This window comes from Centruroides vittatus, unplaced genomic scaffold (genome assembly GCF_030686945.1).
Source record: "Centruroides vittatus isolate TY-2023 unplaced genomic scaffold, ASM3068694v2 contig_400, whole genome shotgun sequence".
Classification (NCBI taxonomy): domain Eukaryota; kingdom Metazoa; phylum Arthropoda; class Arachnida; order Scorpiones; family Buthidae; genus Centruroides; species Centruroides vittatus.
Window position 1 is genome coordinate 756,975 of NW_027122215.1, and position 23,937 is coordinate 780,911.

The 23,937-nt window shown below is 30.7% G+C and overlaps 1 protein-coding gene across 1 annotated transcript in view; it reads left to right on the forward strand.

Annotated features, from left to right (window-relative positions):
• Positions 1 to 23,937, forward strand: part of LOC136976517 (programmed cell death protein 4-like) — a 67,705-nt gene that overhangs the window by 28,186 nt on the left and 15,582 nt on the right. Inside the window, exon 4 of the mRNA XM_067271821.1 lies at positions 23,789 to 23,880. Within this exon, the coding sequence (XP_067127922.1) occupies positions 23,789 to 23,880 (92 nt within the window). The remainder of the gene's footprint in view (positions 1 to 23,788; positions 23,881 to 23,937) is intronic.

A 23,937-nucleotide genomic window follows, 5' to 3' on the forward strand; every position in this document is an offset into this window, starting at 1 on the left:
TTTTAAAAGATTTTTATATTTTTAACTATTACAAAAAGACAAAAAGCTTAATTTTGAGGGTAGGAATGGATTTTATATAAAAAAAAAAAATTGTAAATGCTAATAACGAGTAAAGTCGTCATTAAGTCCGATCCTACTCGAGATATCTCTTTATCTCCCCATCCCGTCGATCTTTAACTACCAAAATTTAATAGTAGCAATTCCCCCAATACACAAACCTCCCTGAAAAATTTCAGAAGTTTTTGACAAAAAGCACAGGAATTATTAAGCTTGAAAGTGAGTGAACAAAATCGTGCCCTACACACTAGGGTTTCTTATTTCCCGGTCCTTTGCTTGTCTCGGAATTTAGAAAAAAAGTGATCTGTTTCCCGGGATAGAATTAATTATTTTTTAAGATATAAAATAAATCTTGAAACCGAATGATATAATTATTTTTTCATTGTTTTAAGTAATTTAATATGTTCTGCAACCTCCAAAATAATAATATTAATAATGCTGTGTAAAATATGTATAAAAAATTACCTTTGAATTACGTAGAAATTTTCACAAATAGAAAAATTTATTAATGTTGGTTAGAAACTGCTTACAACAACAACAAAAAAGCCTTTGAATTGAGTTGAAAATTTAAAGAAAAAATGAACTTAGATCAAACTTCTAACTTAGAAGGTAATATTCGTTTTTTTAAATGAAACATAATACAAAATATTATTGTACATTTTTATAATAAGATTTTAAAAAGCGAAGATGGTCAATACTCCAATCATTTGATCCGGTTCTTATTTTAGTAATGAAAAGTCCTGCTACCGAGAATGCCCTTTCCGATTGATGTGGGTGAAATCGTCTTTAATGCATTTAAGAGAAGATAGATGTTTTTTAGAGAAGAAGATAGTTTTTCACCTGCAACCTCGAAGATTTCTAGTTCGTTTTCGAGATGCGTTGCTATACTTCTTTTGCTCTCTAGTATTCTTGATTTGTCTACCTCGGCTGCTTTAATAGCGGCATCAAGCTTACAGCCCAATAATTTGGCAGTTCGTTTGTCTTTAATAATCAGGTTTATGAAGAATAGCTTCATACTTGCATTCTTCGTACTCATTCGTACCCTTGCCCAATTTGCGCAACCTGGCATATGCAGTTATTCAAGCTACTGGGCATTGTTAAAAATTAAGACAGCATCGGCGCAATTATTCAAGATCTTACAGATTCTGACAAGTAAAGAATTTCCAGTCTTGCCGCAAATAGGCTACATATTGATTATTGTAAATCTGTCACATGCCAAAAAAGCAAAAATTTAAAAAACTAATAAGTAGGTTTAAAATTAATAAATACAAATGTATTGACAGTTTATGAGTTAATCATACTTTCTATTTGCAAAATTTCCTCAACCTTAACACAAAATAAGAAAAAAGTGACCTTTTAAGAAATTTGCGGATTTCCCGAGATGAAAAAAATTTCCCGGGTTGAAAACAGCCGGGATTACCGGGATCCCGTTAGAGAAACCCTACTACACGCACACAAACACTAACATCCATACACACAGGGAAAAAACCCTATTTTTTGCATTTTTTGACGTTTCAAGGTCTCCTGAGTCCAAAAATATAAAAATCTTGGGGGTGTCATTTTTTGACGATTGCCATACTTTCCCTCTGTTATATATAACACAACCGGGAAAGTGGATAAAATGGGAAACCAACAGTGGCCGAACGGTTCCGATCCCTGAACACAGGTAGTTCGGTTGCCTCGTTTCGCCAGAACGGGTTGGCCACGTCGAGTTTTCTGGGTTTTCTTTAGCGTTTGTAACACCTAAATAGGAGCCAGTTTCCCATAAAAGACCTCTGGGAGGCATCTCCCCTGGGCAGATCGCTCATGTGTCTCGTTGCCGTAATCGAAAAGTTACTGTACAGAGTTAAACTTCTTATTTCTGTATACTAAATTGTCTTTTATAGAAAATCTTTTCGTCTTTGGAATGTGATAGCTTCTTTATTTCATGTTATCATATTCTAAAACAAAGAAAAAAACCATTAATTTTTATATTAATATTCTACGTTATTATTTCGTAGTGATATAATATCTATAGGTATGATAAATACGAATTTATGTTCTGAAAAGTTCTAAATTGTAAATTACTATACAATGGCATATATATTATGATAAATTTCATTATCAAAACTATGCATATTTTTTAAAATTATTAGTTGATCACGATATGATATACAGTAGACAAAGCATACAAGACATAAAGAAATGAGAGAAAATCACCCCAAATAAATGAAATATATATCAAAACTACATAATTTTTAATATAATATTTTAGAAATATTTTGTATTTTCTTCGAAAACAATAAATTTCATCATGTTAATATGATTTTCTCAATCATTTCTCCCCGGGCGAATCCGGATGCGGAATATCTGCAACGCAATATTGTTGATATTTAATAAACATTCTAAATAATTTATTATTATTTACGAGAAATGTTACTTGGAAATTGATGAAACTTCATTTCTATACGAAACTCGATATGTCACCGAATATTCCAGCAAGTCGGAGGGCGCTTAAACTTATATAAACATCCTGACAATATTGTGTCTAAATTGTCATTAAATATTGCTTTGAAATTAAAATTGGGTTATGATATTTCCGCATCGATATCGAAATATATTTTTCTTTCGATTTTCCACACGATTGCTTAATCGTTTCTATTATTTACATCTCTTATCGTCTCCATTTATCAGTTGTTTTATTCTATCAATCATCTCAATTAATGTGCTGTAAGTGACATTAAAAATTAAAATCCAACCAATAGCGAAAGAAATGCGATTTAAAAATAAATAAATAAATATCAATTATAGATGAATTTATGAGATAAAAAAATAATTGTTATTATAAGAATTGGTACCGTCTATTTCATAAAGTAGCTACAAATAGAGGAAAAAATAAAAAAATTGTTTTCTGAGAAGCATTTTTTGCTTTATTATTTTAACACTTTCCTCCTTGCAGGCAATAAAATATTTTTCTTCCATATCCATTATGAATCCGATCAGACCCACAACAGCCAAATAAAGAATGGGTTCCATACAGTTGAACTCATTCATAAAAGTTTTTAGGAATTCGAGTTCAAACCGGAGTGCTTTCATGGACTCGCATCCAGTCATTAGTTCATTAAAAGAAATTTTAATATAACTGATTTAAGTAATATAAATTTGGTTCGCCAAGGAGAAATGATTGAGAAAGTTTCATTGTTTTCGAAGAAAATACAAAATATTTTTTAAATATTATATTAAAAATTATGTAGTTTTGATATATATTTCATTTATTTGGGGTGATTTTCTCCATTTTTTAAAGCCTTGTATTATTTATAATGCTATAAAAAATACAAATAAAAACTGTTTTTTTTTATCTTTATTAACAGAGATTAATCGTGTATAAATATGCAGTTATGCATTAATAAACTTGCATTATGAAAGTATAAATTATCAAAGGGTGCTATAGCAACGAAACTTATCGTACGATAAATTTCTCGATTTTTTCTTTATTTTAGAATAGCGAAATATAATTTTTAGTTGTGAGAATATTCACGTTATTATCGATCGCTTAAACATTTTTGAATGCTAATAAATAATTCGCAAGAAAAATTTAAATATTTTAATTTAATTAAAAGTTAAATTAAGATTTTAAGTATTTTGAAAATAATACAGACATGTACTGTACGGTACATAGCCTTTGAATATATATTATACAGTACATTAAATAATTTTATTATTAGCTAATTTCCGACGATAGACTTAAATTACTATTCAAGAGCTTTCGTAGATGAATAATAAGTTGCCAGCATTTAAAATATTAATCAATCAATCAAACTTTTTATTTGATATAACGAGTTTTTTTTACAAAAGGATTAAATAACATTACAACATTAAATTTGATATATGACCAAAAATTTTATACAGTTTATGTAATGTTAACATGGCGAAACTGTCACCCAATAAAATTCGATAACAAAAATCAAATAATTAAAAAATATGTATGTATATGTATGCTATAGGCCTATGTCTATTACATATTATGATATGAAATAAACATATAGGTTGGCTGATACAATAAAGACATCAGCCAGCATCTCTGGAGGACCTCGATGGCCGGATGACCGAATTATTATTTACATATTCGATCCCGGATCCCAGATCCCCCGGGATCGAATCCGGACGAATCGAAAAATCTGAAGAAATTTTTCGGGGGTGGTCCAACCGGATATGTCGGTACCGGCCGCCCCATTGTGAGCTTGGCCAAACCCATAATGGTTCGGATAAGCCCCATTGGGAGCTTAGCCGAACTCATGTGGCTAGAAAAGGTCCTAGAGAGCCCTCTTAGGACCTTTTCTAGCCACAGGGCGGAAAAAGTTCTGGAGGACCCAGATTCGAGTTCGGATCAACTCCGAAAGAATGATCGGGATTTGTTGAATTTCGTTTCGAATTACTTGGCAGCTCCTATTGTGAGTCAGAGATATTGGGATGTAAAACGCCCTCGTAATGCCTATACAGTAACAGGAAAAAAAAGAGAAGAAAATCGATTTATTATTTAATAAATAAATATACTGTACTTGATTTTCAATAAACCGCGATACTTATTTCATACTTTTTTCATATTTTGCATGAATGAATTCAGTTTTAAATACCGATACATTTATTAATATTTTAATTTATTACATTATATTAAAAGGTTCGAAATAGAAATTTGATTTTTACATTTTCTAATACTTTTTGTATTTTAGTGATTTTATATTAAACCAAATTTAAGTTTATATATTCTTTTTTATATTATGCAAATTTATAGTCAAATTAAAGAAAGAAAAAAACTAAATGTATTTTATAATTGCATTAGTGAGTAACCAGAAAATTCATTCAGAAATCAGATGTTGATCGCTTTCTTGAATTTATAATATATAATATACATAAATGAATAAATTAGAATTATTAATGAAGATATTATTATTGTTTTGCAAGCGAAACTTTAATTATAAAATTTAATACATTCTGTTTTTTTTCTTCTATTGATAAATAAATCTTTAACTTGAAGAGTTACAGAAAAAATTATATGGACTACATCCTTTATATTTTAATTAGTATTTTATTTATATTTAATTTAATTAATTTTTTTATAACTTTAACTTATTATTTTAAAATTTACTTCGTTGTTTTATATTCTTATCATCATTAAACACTTTTATTTAACATGCTTTGTATCGTGTCCTCAAAACCTGCAACTCAAATTTTATCCACTTCTAATTAAGATAGAAGGCCAAAACTTTCAGGAGATGTGACAATGCATTTTAATGATGTTTTAGAAGAGTGGTCCACTCCCACCATCCTCTCCAGCCCGAAACCTAATAAACATAAGTAAAAGTAGAATTTAATCGCATGTGTAAATAATCTGCATTGATATGGTGGGGATGAGGTCACCCCAATCTCGAAAAACATGACCAATAAAAGAGGTTTTTTTTAATTTTTAAAAATATATTAAAACTATTTATACTGATTTCTAACTATTCGATTTTTACTTTATTTTTTTCTGTAGTTACTCTCTACATGATGGGGTGGGTTTGATGAATCAGAAACTATTCACGTTGTTTATATATTGTTCCCTGTTGTTTATTTTGTACGGTTTTAATATGAATATGCTTTTAATTATGTGATATTTAGGTAAGAGAAATTAGCTTTATTTTGTTTAAACCTTATTAAATTACGAAAATGTGATTAAATTAATTTAAATTTTTTTTATTTTTCTTGGGCTCCCAGGGTTTCTTCGGAGGAAGGTAATTGTCACTCGCTATGTTCATTGCAGTACTGAGTATCAAAATTGTCTTAATATCTTTATAAAAAATTAGTTATCTAAGTTTATTTTTCGTATAATCACTAATCTTTCTCGTCTTCTTTTATTATAAACTTGATTTATCGCGTTCGAATTGATAAAAGAGAATAACATTTATTTTTATATAAATGATATGGAACTTTTAATTTCTCTTTGAATGAAAAATATGCATCTGTTATAAAATTAAACGTTATAATTTTTCAAGAACAGTAATTTTCTTATATATTAGTATCATGGCCTTCAATGACAGCCATGTAAATACTGTCATTAAAGGCCATGGGTAAAAAACAATATCTATGTATTGAGCGTTTCATTTCTTAAATTAAAACATTTATTAATATACGTAATAACTCTTGTTATAAATTACTATTTAATTTTGAAGTCTTTTAAAACATAATTTTATTACTACAAATCAATGAAAAATGCAGATTTGTTTATTCTGTACTTTTATAGATATTAATAATAATTTTTAATATTATTTTATATTTTGCTCAACATCTGTAATTTGTAAATATTATTGAGTAAAAAATAATGATAAAGAAACCAGGAGAGACTCAGGAAGAGGATATAGATAAAATATTTATATCTTTCTTCCTCAAATATAAAAAACAATTATGATCAATATTATTTAAAACATTATTTTCACATTAATTCAAAATTGTATTATAGTATACTTTTAAAAATTGTGCTTTTATTACACAATAAACAGGGAAATTTACGTTTAAAAAAATATAACTTATTATAAAAAATAAATTTCTATAAAAGTTTCTTTGTTCTAAATAATGCCTTTATAATAAAACATAATTTTTAACTTTTAAAAATATAAATTTCATTATTTTTTTTTTGTCTTTGAGTATTAATAATTAATAAAGGTTTTCCATAAAAATTTAGTATACATTATATGAAACTCAACATGCTTTAGTTTTAATGTAAAAAATAATCCTAATTTTTGGCTAATAAAACAATGAATTGTGTATTTTATTCAATATTTAAAATATTGTCAGTTAGATTAATAAATAAAATATTCATTTTTAATAAAATGCCAAAACTAAGTTATTTTATACAAACTTTCTGTTTATATCTGGAAATTATATTTTATTTAAAAACCAGCAAAGAATACCACGCAAAAAGTTGCAATATAATTCATAAAAATCTCGATTAAGCATCTCATTATAAATTTTTCTACTAACGAAATATTTTAATGGACATTTTACTAAAATATTCGTTCGTTCGAGATCAATATCTGCTGTAAAAAAGTCCAAAAATAAAAACCAACACCACCGTAGTGTTTGGAATTTTGAAAAACGAAAGGATTCAGTTTCAAATTAAAATTAAACATATTTATATTTAAAACGTTCTCTGTCTCCCGTATGTGTTTGAAAGATTCTTGTTGTCTTATCGAGAAATCCCCGCAGCACACACAAATTATTTATTTCAAACATTAACACAAACAAATCAATTACGGCATATAAAATATAAATTTGTACGATAAATAAAACAAAAATTGCAATTTCTCTTAAAATTTTCTTTTATATGCAGTATGTATTTATGCATTTATTATATTTTATATTTAAACATTTAAATTATATTTTAAGTGAAATATTTTATAGATGATAACCCACGTGTGCACGATAGTTTTCTTATTAGATGTTGTATACCAGTGATTCGCAAACTTTTTAGCCACCGTTCCCTTAGTTCTATAAATTTGTACTATACACAATGCCCCCAACTCGTTTTCTCTATGAAAAAGCTTGGAAATATTCTTATAAAAGCCTTATACTTTGACACAAAGTAACCTTGTTTAATGGTCTCCACACCTGGAAACCTTGTTCTTCGGGCAATGTTTCTTCCTACCCTTTTTTTTTTTTTTTTTTTTTTTTTTTTTTAAACAGAGGAAAGGCTGTCAGTGATCCGAACCCTGATCTATGGTCACCGTTCTGTTGAGATCGTGCCTCCAGTGCCCCCTTCCGCTCTCTTGCTTCTTTTCGCCCTCAGATTTATTCACCGCCTCCAGGGGCGGTGGCGCCCACTTTGGAAACCACTACTGTATATGGAAGTGGATGGCCAAGGCGGTTAAGACGTTAAGACGCACTGAAGGGCCCGGGATTGAATCCGGGCTTGCAACCCCAAAAGTTGTTTATGGGCGATGTCCAGACTAGATCTGGTCCCGTTCCTCGCACCCGGCTGCCCATATTGTTGGCCTGACAAAATTCTATCATGGCTGTGATTAAAAAGACCACTTTGTATCCACAGGGCAGAAAGAGTCAAAAGTGAAAAATATTGAATGATAAATTATATATGAAACCAACATTGAATTTTTATTAGAATTTTTCAGACTGAACTCATAAATAAATTATTATAGTCACCGTAGAAAACAATTCACAATATTGAACACAATAGTGAACGAATGGTGAAGTTCAAGTAATATTTTAAATCTTAAATATATTAGTAAAATGTGTAGTTTCTAGTCAAAAACAATTTTGAAACAAAATTGGTACGTAAGAATAAAATACAAATAGCCTACAAAAATAAAAAAAAAAGCTAAATTTTTCATTAAAACACTTCTTTAAATTTAATTTTAAAATATCATGTGATTTCTGACATGGATTAATAATATTATACAATGAAAATACACTTTTAATATTAAAAAAACTTTTATAATAGACTTAGGAATAGCCAAAATAATCAAATTCTCCTATCTGTATTAAGCTACTTTTCTTTAGATTTTCTAAAAATATCTATACTGTATTTCTAAATACTATCACTTCCGACTTTTCTTCGTTAATCCATAGGTCTTGTATGACACAAAATTGTGAAGATGTTTATCTCCCTCTTCAACCAATTTCACTTTCTAAAAGAATAGCAACGGCATCCGCAAAAGACAAAAGATTAATGTGCTTAATTATCTTTTAGAAATTTTTCTTGATGATAATGGCTGCAGAATTGTAGAAAACTTATCTGGTAAACCACTAAGTTAATAGAAATTATTATCAATCTATAGTTTATTTACCGTGCTCTGAAATGTAACTAAAATACATGGAATGGGCATCGGAAATGCCGATTGATCCTATACTACAACTGAAAAATATATTTTATTATAAATGTAATAAATTTGTTAAAAAATTAAAAAATGCCTTTCGAATAATGCTTCTAGGCCTTATTATATAAACCTTACTATCAAGGCCGTTTTAAGGCATTATTAGGTCTAGACTTTTCTACCTTGGCCAACATAAATTTATTGCCATATTAATCTAAACCCTAAAAATTATTATTTTATTCATTAGAAAAAAAAATTCAAAACAATATTTATAATATTTCGTTTAAAAATCCTAATAAGAGTTTTGTGATGTTTAAATTTAATCATTATTTTATAATTATAACACTTTATAAAAATAAGACAAAAATACCAATGAATTGTACTGTATAAAACTTGTATTTAGATGTATTTTTCAATATTTAGTACAAATTCTGATAGCGAACATTTGTTTTTAAAACTAAACTGTACAAGAAATTATCTACCATCCTCTCTTCCATTAAAGATAATTTATTGTGAAAAATGTCTTTTGATGACATAATTAGTGAATATTCCAGTAAGAAAAACAGAAAAAATAATATAATTTATAACTGCTGAATTTTATTTCGTGCATTAAGCATTTAATTTTATGCTATAATCCAAAATTTTATATTAACTAGAAGGTCTACTAAAAAATATTACTTGTATGTAGTGGTGGAAAATGAAACTCGAAACTATGAAACTACTTCGGAAACAAAAATAAATAAGTTTTGTTTTTTTGCCATTTTATAAAAAGTTTTTTAAATAAAATATCGTAATAGCCACCAAAAGTTTCCGAGAAAGTTAAGCAACTCGTTGTTGGATTTTCTAATCTAGAAGAGAATTCGTTCGATTTGCATTCAATCATGCAAATATGAAAACAGAATGAATTGCAAGTCGTTCGTTTATTCACATATTCAGACATTATAAACATATTTTATACTATCCAAGTTAATTTAATAGAATTTAGTAAGCAAAACTGGAAGAATGCTTGTCGCTTAGAATGTCTATAGCTAAAATTTCCTTTATACAGACGTTCTGTTATGATATAATTTGAAATCCTAGCTGCTGCAGTCTTTTGGAAAATATGTAATAGATTAGCAAAGGAGCATTGTCTACTTTCTTACCACTGTATAATGACATAAAGCTATAGCAGTATGTTATTGATTGCTTGAAAAGTCGGATATAGAAAGAACTTACAATAAACTTGTTAGTATTTTGGCTAAACGAATAAATATATGATTTTCCTGACTAAAAAGTAATGATATATAGCGGGAATTATGTAAAAGTTATTTTTATTTTTACGATTGTTAACTTAATATTGTAATTTATTATTCAGCAAAATTATGTGTAAAAATTCTCCAAATAAAATTATAGATATAAAAATGAACAGAAATAATCTCAATATATTTTTAATAAAAGTTTTTTTATTCTTTTCATTTCATTATGTCGAAATATTTTACATTTTGTAATAGGCGTAAAAATACGTTTTAAAATTGATTGAATCTTTAGGTCTTTTACGCACGTAATTAAATGGTCACGCTATTCCCATTCTTTCAACAATTACTCAAAAAGAAATTACAAACTAATTTGTTATTTTTTCTTCTGAATGATTAACAAACCATTCGCAGATGTAAAGTTTAGAAAAAATTTAAAAAAATACTAATTTAAAAATAGTAAAATCAAAGTGTAGTAAAACTACGTTAAAATGTAATATTATATCATATTTCATAACCTTTAAAAAACTATATTTTTTTCCCCATAACATTTCAAAATTATAAAATATTAAGCAATAAATTAATATTTTTACTATCTTTTTTTAAATTTTAAATTAAAATTTATATATACAAAAATTGTTTGGCTACATACTGTAAAAGTTGTATACAATAGCAACACACTTTAGTTTTATACGTATACACAAATACACGTATTCTGTGCACATTCATCAATTCCAGAATTTCATTTAGTTATTGTAGAAATAAATTTAAAAAACTAAAGCAAACCATTTTATTTGACTACGTTGAAATATTTTGAACGACGGCTTAGGACCAGGGGCGAATCTACATAGGGACTAATAGGGCTTAAGTCCTGGGCCCCCAAGTGTCAAGGGCCCACAAAAATTGAATTATTATCATACATTTTTAATACTTTTTCATTAACAATGAGCATTTATCGCATTGTAAAATATAGTCAATATTAATAATAATATAATAATGATAATTTATAGTATTATTTGTATAAACAAAAAATGAGTTCCCATTGGACTTCAATAAGCCCTAAGCCCCGGGAAACCTAGATCCGCCCCTGCTTAGGATCCATACATTTTTAAAATGTGTTTTAGTAATTAACGGAAACTGGTTAAGTCTGAAGGTGAACCAGTTCCTCCAAAATCAGAATTTTTGTTTGCTTCTTCGATGAGGAATGCAACAAGAAAATTTGTATGTCGTGACTTTATTAAGAATTTTTTCAGGATGCGTTACTAGGAGACACAAGGTTATATTCCGTTAGGCTTGGTTTGGTTTATTTGTTTATGGCAACGAGACACGAGGACGAGACGAGAGGCACCCCTCTCGCGAGAACTTTCTATGGGAAATTTAGATGTTACTATCGTGAAGGAATCTCGGAAAGCCTCACGTAGCTATCTCGTTGGCGAGGCGCGAACCCGCGGCCAACTACTAGTATTCGTTGGTTTTATCCAATAGACTACTGGTGGAAATTACCAGTAGCGCACTCAAGACTTAATTTTCGTGAGAGCCGAGTTAAACGGGTAAAAAAAATTTTAATGAGAATTCAATAAAATTCCCATCTTATGTGACCACTAATTCATAAGTAGTATAGAAATAAAAATAAACACAATATAAATAAAATACAGTAGACCCCTATAACACGGGTTCATATAACACGGCGAAAAAATTGCGATCGGGTTCGTATAACACGCTAAAAGAGACTCGTATAACGCGGTAAAACGTCATCGCCGACTCGTGTCGCGACAGGATTGGTCGATTCTGGACCAATAGTGGACGAGCAGCCGAACTACTTGCCGTTGTTTAGCGCCAGGCGTATATACCGAGAGTTTAGGCGGGTAAGTATTGATAAATTTTTATACAGTTCTTGTGAAAAAAACATTTACAGTATTATTCAACGGCCATAAAAATCATATTTCTATTAATGATGTTTCCAAAGTTCAGCGAATTCTTCGCAGAAAGAATAACTTATCAGAAAACGCATCCGCCGTTCGATGAGTCGCTCCGCGAGGAAAACAAGCTTAGGCAATGGCGTCTTTGAACGGTGCACACTCGGTAAGTAATCCAACAATTTTTTGTTTATAGAATTATTTATATGGATTATTCCCAAAAATTATACGTGATTCGGAAATGTTGAGTCAAATTATTCTAGAATCAATTAATTTTATGGAAGAAAACCTTTCAAACAGCCGTAGCCCCTAAACTGCACACGTGCCGGGCTGTGATCGGCTCATATATTTAAGGGACTCGTACAACACGGATTCATATAACACGAAACGTATCTACCGTGTTATAGGGGGTTCTACTGTAATTAATTTTAAAGTTAAGAAAAGATTTTTGGAAAATTCTCTAGTGTTTGTTTTCCTGTTTCTTTGGCTTAGGCTTATTGAAATAAGATTTAAAACTATTTGTTTTCAACTAATATGGTTATTATTGGGTTGTTCGGAAAGTAATTTCGGTTTTTTCCATAGAAAAATAAACGCAATATTCTTATAATAAATAAATATTTTATTGAATTATATATTGACCATTTTGGTCAATATATATATATATATATATATATATATTGACAGTTTCCGACGAGTTACCAAACTTGTGTGAAATTTGGCATTATCATGGTAAAACACTACACTTTGTTTGTTGATCAATTCTGACCTTTTCTGTTTGATGATATTACTCAATTTGTTTATTCGATGGCAGTACGCTTTCGAATCAATTGTTAAATTGTCTGGTAAAAGCTAAAAAAAAAAAAAAAAATTTTTTAAATCCCACCATAGAGAGATCTCTCTTTAATAACATGTGGAACCCATATATCGAGCTTTCAAACGAAACCAATTCGTTTTAAGTAATAATAAACGGTTCAATTTAACAGATTTAGTCTCGTAGTGATTTCACGTGTTGTTATACGGCAGATTGCTTCAATCGGTACCTTTATTTTGTTTTCACTGCCTTCAAATGTCCATCCAGAATGTGGTGTATCTTCGATATTAAAATTGCCAGAACGCAATTTTGTAAACCAGTTTTGGCACTGTCTTTCTCTCAACACATCTCTCCAAACATGTACCACAAGTTTTTTCTTGTTTGAACAGCATTTTGATTTTTTAGTTATAAAAAAGCAAAATATGCCGCAAATGATGCTTTCGATTTTCCATATTTGATGGGTCACCGAAAAAAAACAATTGTACAGAATCAAACAAAATTTCTTACAAATAAGTTTTAAAATGTCAGCTGTCCAATTATATAATGAAAATGTGGTTTAAAATAAAATTGACTGGTAAAAATACATCTAATTCCTCTAGTAATAAAAAAAACGAAATTATTTTCCGAACAACCCAATATATCGGCAATAAATGCAGGCCTCAATTTTGGATAATTTTTACTTGATATTTTGCTTCGAACCGCATAATCAGAAGCCCACATTCCTCACAGTTAATATATCAGTTAATTGCAGTCCTCACAAAGAGTTTTTTCAAAGAATAGGCATTTTGGAGAGCCAATATTTATAAAATTTAAATCATTACAAATTAATTTCATTTTTATTTTTTAGCAGAAGGGACAATAATATTTTAACAATAAAAAAATATATATATTTCTGTGACAGAAATGACAGAACAGCAAATTGTATTGAAAATAAATAATTTTTAAACTAGTATCAAAAATTTTTTTGTTTAGTTAAAATTATTTTAACGCTGATAAGAAACATGATGACAAGAAAAAAGAAAATAAAAATCATATTTATATTCAGGGTGGTCAAAAAGTCTGTAGAAACTTTAAACATTTATAAAAATTGGAAGAATTATCGGAATAAAATGTGGTCTATGTGATAAGTATTAGAGAGGTTGCGGCCGAAGTTCAAACGTTAAACTTGTACGGCAAACAGACGTACACGTTTGACGTTTGAACTTCAAGTAAAATACGTTGCGCCACACGTTCACGTCGCGCACTGACTCATGGGATATTGTTGAAAAATGGCGGAACACGTTTAACAACGACGAATGTTACCAGCGAAGGTAAAGAAACAAATTAAACTATTTTAAAGTATTTATAGGATGTTTAATAACACTAAATAATTATTTTTAATTAGCGTCGTGTCTCCTACCGTACGATAGGACGATAGGACTACCTCATACTTTTGTTGAGGGAAGTACCTTATGTAAATCCGAAAGCAGCTTGAGAAATTATTTTTAGAAAATTTACAAACGTATTACGCAGTTGATGGTAGATGCTGTGAAAGAAGAAACCTACTCCTACAGAATTATGATAAGCTATTATATATGTGAATTCTATAGGCACTTCACATCGCTTGCAAAAAAATTGAATAATTAAATCATTTCTGGATTAAAATCGTCTGTTTCTTTACAATATTATTCATAAATGCTTAAATAATCATTATTTTTAAAAAATACGTCATAATTTTAACTCCAAACACAAAAAAATGAAGAAGTTTAGGTCGAACTTTTACTCGCCATGCTAGTCGTAGCGAATGCCATTATCAACCTTCTAGAATTTCCAGATGGCGGCGCTTGACGTCCGACGTTCACGTTTTGGGCTGAAAACGTCGGCCGCAACCTCTCTATTGTCAGCACGAGGACAGGGAAAAAAATTAGTTCCAAAAATCACCTATAGGTGGCGATGACATACAAAGGAGATGAAAATGACAATTAAAATTGAATGCGTTTATTAGAAAAGTGTTCGACATGGCCTTCATTACAGGATATAACACAATTTAGCAAAGTAATAATATTTGGAAACAAAATTGATACATAAAGATAAAATACAAATGCAAAAATATGAAGAAAAATTTAAAATTTTCCGTGGTATTCTTTACTAGTTTTGTAAATAAAATATAATTTCCTACTATGAATAGAAAATTTGTAAAAATAACTTAGTTTTGACCTTTTATTAAAAATGAATACTTTATTTATTAATTTTACTGACAAATTTTTATAGTGTAAAAAGAATGCTTTAATCATTGTTAAATTATGATTCTGAAAAACTAAATCTATAATTAATAATTCAAAAGTGGCCTATTTTTCGCAATTGCTCTGAATAGAAAACAAATGGACATTTTTTATTTTTGTATGAAATTACGGACGTTTGTATTGATTTCATTAATGTTGTTATGATGTGAATTCCACGAACTTTATAACCACGTGATGTCTTTAATTGTGTCGTGTTCTGGTCAACGAACGTGGCTATAACTTTTCGCTACAATCACAGGAAATTTTGGACCTTAGAGTATTCGTTAATTGCGTTGATCTAAATGACTAGTCGCCAATTTTGCATTGAAATGAAACTATTTTTAAACATTTTAAAATTATATTAATGTAAAATATAAAACTGTTTATTTAATTATTTACATACTTCAATACTTAAATATTTTCAAATTTACTCGCGATATATTTACGTGTTTACATTCATGATATGTAGGCCATTCATTCTGAATAGAAAATATTTTAAAAATATTAGTTATATCGTGCTATTTAAAAATATGAAACACTGGAATATACAGCCTATATTTGTATATGAATTAAATTGAATAATCTATAGTATAATTTAATAATTAAAGTGTAAGATTCTACAGATAACTACACTAAATAATTATCCTTTTCTCTTATTCAAATTCAATATCACAGGCTATTGTTTTTCCAGGAAATGTCGCTGAACTGGATATATTGATAAGGGTTTATTCTCATTCCATGAAACTTCAAGGTACGAATCTGATCTGACCCACGTGATTTTTTCGAATGTTCGGATCGACTTTTGTTTTTACTGTTTATTTGTAATAGTATAGATAAACAATAAAATTACAGTTATTTATATAGTAATGTATTCAGGAGTGAAATTATTTCATTTATTCTTCTAAATTTTGCTTAATTATTTTCGCTCATAAATCAGACAAAAATTGAGGCCTGACATATATTAGTGGAAACAGAAACTTGACGAATACTCATTGCAATTCTCTGCAAACAAAGGATTTTAGTCAAAAATAAAAAGAGAACATACGCGTATGAAACTTTTAAATAGAAATTAAATAAGAAATTACAAGCAAAATTATTATTTAAAAAAACTGATTAAAATATGTAAAATGTTAACACTATGTTATTATCTAAAAACCCAAGAGCCTAAGAACATCAATGCTATCGTTCGTTCGAAATTTCGAACCTAAGTAATAATCAGCAAATAATATTTTTTTAATCGTGGAAATATAAAAAATTGTTTATGCCAAACGTCATGTGATGCCAGAAACAATGTAATACACGAACAGAATTGTTGAAATTCTCATTTTATTTTCCCGGTTGTTATGTATACATAATAAGGAAAAGCATTGGAAGCGTGTCAAATTTTTCCTTCCGAGTTTTTTTTTTTCAAATCTTCACGTTTTGAAACCTCCCGAATCCAAAAAGTACAAAAAACAGCAAAAAAAAAAAAAAAATTTCGTGATGATGTATCTGTGTGTGATGGCGTCTATTTCGCTTAGTATCTCAGGATAGGGTAAAGATTAAGTAACGAAATTTGGCATGGTGGCTTGTATATGAGGGGCATTGATGCTATTAAGTTTTGGTGGTGAAAGATCGAGGAGGTGGGGAGATAAAAGGGATCGTGTATATCTACAGTATGGTCAACTTAATGGCGATTTTACTCATTAATAACATTTATACTTTTATGTCGGAACGAAGTGACGACTAACTTGACTTCATGCATTCCTTTTCAACATTATAACTCTAGAATGAGTTGTCCGATCTTGATGAAATTTTCTAGGACGACTCATCATCACTCAAGGATGAACTGATTAAAATTTCAACTCTCAAAAATGATCCATACTGAAGAAAAACGCGATCTTCTTTTTGAACCCTATCTCCAGTTCTACAAAAATGGATCATTTTTGAAAGTTGAAATTTTAATCAGTTCATCCTTGAGTGATGATGAGTCGTCCTAGAAAATTTCATCAAGATCGGACAACTCATTCTAGAGTTATAATGTTGACAAGGAATGCATGAAGCCAAGTGTTAGTCGCTTCCTGCACGCACGTGTAGAAGCGTCATCTAGTGGTCGGAAAATATGAGAAGCATTAAAACGGTAATTTTGAAAGGTAAATGTTATCACTAACTAGATACACAACAAATATAAAGAACCTTTATAGAATAATAAGTTTAAAAAGTTTTCTTTTTAAAACGTGGAGCAGCAGCGATCAATATTGATGGCTTTACGATCCATTCTCTCCTTCGTCTTCCTATCGTTAGTACGAAATTTCGATCTCTAAATGGAGAAGCTGCACCGAGAAAGATGAGCCGTTTGGTGGAACGCCTGTTAAAGATACTCCTACTCGAGTGTCAATGTAATGTCAATGTAATGTCCTAACAAGGTAGGGACCTTGTTGGGGCATTACATTACATTCCCATTTGATTCTTTTGAGAAGTTCATTGAACTTAGTAATTCTCATAGACAAAATAGCGCAGATAGTTCCTTCACAGATGTCTTACAACATCTAGCTTCGGGTGATTTCTCTGATACAGATCTGAACATTCTGACGACAAGAAAACGAGTCTATTTATCCAGAGATGAACTTGATCAGTTCCAAACGGCAGTAGAGCTATATCCAACAAATGAGCAAGTTAAACAAAACAACGAAGACTACTTGCAGCCAACTGGATGCTCTCTTGCTTATATAGCATCTGAAAACACTCCAGATATTGTCCCGCCTTCGTCCAAAGATGACTCAGCTCTTGGTCTATCCAAGTATTTGAATCTCTCAGTTAATGCCAGAATCATGCTGAGAGTCAACTTATGGGTGCAAGGAGGTCTCGTCAATGGTTCACTAGGAACTATACGCTACATTATATATGCTCCTAATGCTCGCCCTCCAGTTCTTTCTCTTTTTATTTTAGTGGAATTCGATGACTATCAGGGACCTTTCATCTATGGTAATCTGTTTCCAATAATCCTCATAACACACTCTTCGAACGATGGCAGTATTTTGCGATCTCGTAGACAGTTTCCCCTTACCTTAGCATACTCGATGACTATACATAAATCACAGGGATTAACTCTTCCAAAAATCAAAATAGATATAGGGAAAAAAGAGACAGCTATCGGTCTTACCTATGTTACATTGAGTCGAGTGAAAAAAAATAACTGACAGTATTTTTAAAGAGTTACGATAAAGATCGCTACAAGTCGATCTGTAAGTCCAAGACCCATAGTGATAGACAGAATTTCATAAGACATTGGCATAGCAATTAATTAATGGCTTATTCTGACCTTATATTTGTACCTTTAAATGATCCAATAGAAATCAAATATATTGTGGAGAACGAATGATTCTCTGTTTCTTTTTTCCCTCATAATTTAGAAAATAAAGGTGCAAGCAGCTTCTACACGCTGATACACCGTTATTTAACTAGTTAAGTTATATTGTAATTAAAATTATAAATGTTATTAGCGAGGTTGAAGCTGAAGTTTTAAACGCGAAAATGTGTACGTTGGACGTTAAGCGCCGCTTTTCTGTAAGCCTACGAGAAGTTTGACAATGGCGTTTGGAATGTCAAGCATGATTCCACTGACTTTCCAAACACCAGTGTCAAAGTTCTAGGCTTACAGGAAAGCGGCGCTGAACGTCCGACGTACACGTTTTCGCGTTTAAAACTTCGGCCTCAACCTCGCTATTTTCTAAATAAAATCTCATAATAGCCAGGAAAGTTACGCAACTCGTTGCTGGGTTTTTATCATTACATAACAGAAGCATTGTTAACTTAGAAAAAAAGTGCTTTAAAATTAATTTTTTTCAAAGTTTAACATATCCAAATTAAGTTTTATAAGTTTTATGCAATCGGTCGCCAGCATCATTCCATTCCTCAACCATGCTGTCCTACCTCAATGGGGTAGGCCAGCATGTCACAAGCCCATAGCCCAGCTCGTAACAAGTACTCGTATAGCAGTGACAGATCATGCAGTCTTTAAAGGCCTGAATTATGCGTTTACTATTAAAATAATCAATGGCAGAGTCACGACTGCCGTCAATTATACCCTAGATGCGTGCTAGTGTGACGAGTTGGGTTCGAACCCCGATCGACTTAAAACTTTTTGGGGATGAGTTGACCCGTATATGTCGGGGCCATCGCTATCAGACCGCTTTCATTATGAATTTACGTTAGACATTAAAGGGCCTTCCTTACAGGACAGACAAAATAAAATCAATCATCCTCGAATAATTCTATTTAATACGGTTAATTAATTAAATTGATATTAAAGAAAAGAAATTCGCCTTTATTTAAATTTATTATTTTAAAATTAACTTAAAAATTTGAAAAATAAATTCGTATCAATCGAACGAGTCGGAAGAAAAATGATGGATTGATTTATTTGGTTTGATTTTCGTAGTTTTTCGCTGTAGAAAGGATAAACTTCACTTATTTTATTCAACTATTCTGTTCATATTTCAAATAAATTAAGCAAACATTCAAAATGAATTCGAAAATTCGTGTAGAAAGTAAGATTTTAATTAATGCCTATTTAAAATTTAGCTTAAGTCGAAACCGAATGGTTTGTTCACATTAGGCTTAATTAATTAAAATGTAAATTTTAGATAGACGATTCGACTTTTATTAGAATAATCTGGCTTATTTTGTTTTATAAAAAGTAATTATTTTTTAATGTTTTAATCTCGTAACTTATTTAATATTTAATTTTTTTTTAATTTTGAAATTTCGAATTGAAAGGACAATTAAAATATAATTCAAGTGTAATTCTGTTCAAAAATTTACATTTGTATAATTATAATTATAATAATTAAGTATAATTAGCTTTAAAATATCATAAAGTTTGTAAATTTGAGGACTATTATGTAACATAATATTATGATTATTAAAATTTTATTTGTTTTAGTAATTAAATAGTAATAAAAGTCTAATTTTCGATAAGGTATGGTTAATATAATGTAATCAAGCTCTAAAATTCGAATAAATTTTGTGTTCTATATCTTGAATTATTTAAATAATATTTTAAAACAGTTAAAGATAACGAGCGATTATTTATTGTGACATCGTCACAATGCCGGGTTGCAATTGTAATTTTAATTATGTTTTTAATTTATTGACAAGACTATGTCTTGTTTATAAAATCGTACTGCCTGCTGTCTTATCAGCTTAGAGGTATGAAGGAGTATATGCCAGGAGTTGAAATTTGACACAGAGTATTAGACGCCCAAATTATGCGCGCATAAAAAAACCAGACTCGTAGATAGTCAGGGGACTGAGAACCAAAACGCAATAAAATACAAAATGGTGACACTCGACAAACAGGCAGTAGTGCGAGATTTGCGCATGCGTTGCTCGTTGGTAAGTTGGAAATGCGAATACAATGGTGCCTCATATAACGTACACTACTTAATTCGTTCCAGGTGCACGTCCGTTAAGTGAAACGTCCGTTATACGAAACGCATTTTCCCATAGAAATACATGTTAAAACATTTAATTCGTTCCGCAGCATAAAATAACCGTACTGTATCATTAAAAAAATGAACATGGGGTGCGTTCTTTTATTCCTCCGCGTAACTCTGCGCGAGCGACATCCGTTTAAAAATTCCTGCGGAACGCGTTCCTAAATTCCGGTGGGAGTGCGCGCCGTCGAACGGCAAAAACGGCCGCTTGTAGCAGTAGTTTACGGTGAAAAGCAACATGGCGTCATCCATGGCTCAGATAATTTCGTTTTCGGGTCCATTATGTGGTTTTATGAATGAAAATTTAGAAATTGTGAAAGCGCGAGTTAGCGCACGCGGTGATGTAAGTGTCTTTACGAATTTTTTTCGAATGGTAGCCGGCATTCTAATTTTTTTCGTAGCTATTTTGAATGCTCTTTCAACAAATAATCCATTTTATGGTTAAATTTTACAATTGGGATTGGGACCCTTCTTTTGCCTTTAAAAGCTCATATTTTAGAATTATAGATTCCTCCATCACGATACTATCGATAGTGCGAGCGCTGCCATCTTTCTTTCTTTCACCGTCGTTCCTAAATGCCTACAAACAGCAGCGCACTCCCGTAGTAGCGGAGACGCAGAACGACCGCTATTAAAGAACGCACCCATGGAGCAGTCACCAATTATGCCGGAAAGTCCGTTGTTCGCAGCATCCGTTATACGAGGCACCACTGTATTGTGAAATCGAATTTTGACAAACGAATCTTTGAAAAATCCCCATTTACCTGTCCCCTCACATATTTCTGGTCGCCACGTGCTAACCTTGACCGATTGACCGGAGATATCTCGTTTCATCATCGGAACTTTTTGAAACTAGATGGCGCGTCGTTATAATTTTATATTAAAACTAACGTCCGAAATAGAATTATTTTTTCTTTTTACATTTATTAATATATATATATATTTCGTTTGTGCAAAATAAAAAATAATTGTAAACAATACAATAGCCACCATTCTTTTTTTCAAAAACGGGAAATTTTCGCAATGACAAAAATTCAATCTGGGGCGTCATGCAACGGAGAGAAATTTCAACATTCGATAGGTTAATTTCAATGAAAATGCATCGTGGAAGACGTCGTGGTCGTGGCTGTGGCCGGCGAAGTTTGGATGATCGCGCTCAAAACCAGCGATACCAAAGATGATTGGAGAATGAGAACGAGACCGGTCGTGAGCGTCGAAGTGATCCCGCTTAGTTGTGAGTCTCCGAGACATAGTCTTGTCCCAAACACGGCCTTGCTGTTTTACTTGTTTCATTTAAAATTAAGCTTACCAGACCTTCCCGGTTTGATGATGTGGTCCCTGTGTCCTGGCCAGTTTGTCATTTTGTCTCAGTTTTGGTAAAATTTTAAAAGTGCCGAATATACAAGAAGTAAAAATAGTGCAGCCTCGGGTAAAATGGCGATTTGGCAACTAAAATGCCTCCTCCGTTACACTCATTGTTGCCTTCTAAAAATTTTGTATCTAGATTTAAGTACTTTCAATGTTGTCTAGATGTTTTCACCCAAAACCTATAGCATGTGGCCTAATGCATTTAGATATTTTATTTTTTCATCCAGATATTTTTTCACAGAATTTATAATAGCACGTTGCCTATGAGATCCAGATATTTTATTTCAATTAGCGTTGGCAACACTGAAACTTACACTAGCACATCATTGTTCCGCGTGTCCTATCTTAGTCGAGTTTGAATTGCTAGTCGGCATTTGCGATTATTTTATACTATACATTAAATTAATTTAATCTCAAAAATGCCAAAAGGAAACTGCGTGTTTACCAATGAATTAAAAAAGGATTATCCGTTTTTGAAAAAGTTTGTGATCGTATTGACAAAGTGAAATGTGGACTGTTCTTTCAGAATTTTCAGTAACTCGTGGTGCGCGTTCGGACATTAAAAATCACTTGAAATGTGCGAAAGAAAGGCAGAAGGAACTTCCTCAAATATATTGTCATATTTTAAAGGCACCGGTACCTATTAATAATAGAGTATGTTCAGTTGAGTTATTAAAATTGCTTTTAACTCGTTGTTTTTTGTTAATAACTTCTTCATTTAGCCTTTTCAATCACAGATACTTTATCTTAGTAAGCTTTGTTTTCTGTTGCGAGTATTTTCTCAAAATTGCCCGGTTTAAGAAAACATATGGTAAGCCTATTTATAGTATATGTTCTCCGCCTCAAATTAGTAATGACTTGCTCCTGTACAGTACATCATACTTTTCCTTTAACAATAGAGTAGTGCCGGTCATCTATCTAACACCCGAAAAGGTGTTAGATAGATGACCGGCACTACTCTATTGTTTCCATTCATACAAATTTTTGAATTAAAATAACCTAACTTTCGGTATATACCGGAAGTTCGTATATAGTTAATCGTGGTCTCCTACCTTAAGGTTTCTATATATGATGTCGTCTTTTATCTATCAAACTCCGTTTCCGAGATTAAGGAAGGACAGACAAACTGACGGACAACAGTGGAAATTTATAGGTTACAATTTTTTCAAATTTCAACCCAATGAAAATAGCGCTGTAGTCGTACCAGGGTGGTGTTCTGCCATTTTTTTAAGCAGGGCGAAGGACATATTTTTTGGACATCTAGATTAGACTTTAGACTATGTACCTCAGTCAAAAAACTAAAAAAAATTACTTTTTGTACAATTTTTTTTTTGCGCCAATTACGAATATATATGTTGTTTTGGCGCATTTAAGCCTTTTTTCAGATATTGCTCCACAAAATTTCACTTTACCCATACAAAACTCCATAGACGGTGCGCCTCCGTAAACAATCGATTCGAACTTTTCAACTTAAACAACTACACCCTTGAATGAAAGACATGCCATGTTGTATTGATTTTTACGACAAATTTGTTTGATTTTTCTTAAGATAGTATAACAATGAAATAATTTAAATCTGAATTATTGGTATTGTTTAATATGTAATGAAACACAAATTCAAATTATTTAAATTCTATATCGCAAGTATAATAAATCTATGTTTGGAACCATATTATCTTTTTACTTCTTGGCGAAATTTCGTCTTTTGCAGCGAAGTAAAGTAAAACAATGTATAGTAGATATGTTAAATTTAATATTTTATTATAGAAATTTATTACGAGAAGATCGAATGAACATTATGCAAACTTTATTCTTATTTATAGACCCTACAGATGAGGAAGAAGTTTGGAATTGTAAAATGAATTTACCGGAACCAATATTCAAAACTACTTGTGATTGTTGCTGTAATTTAATGGTAATAATCTGCTTGTTGTGCTCAACTTTAAATAAATTTATACATTAACACAGTAAA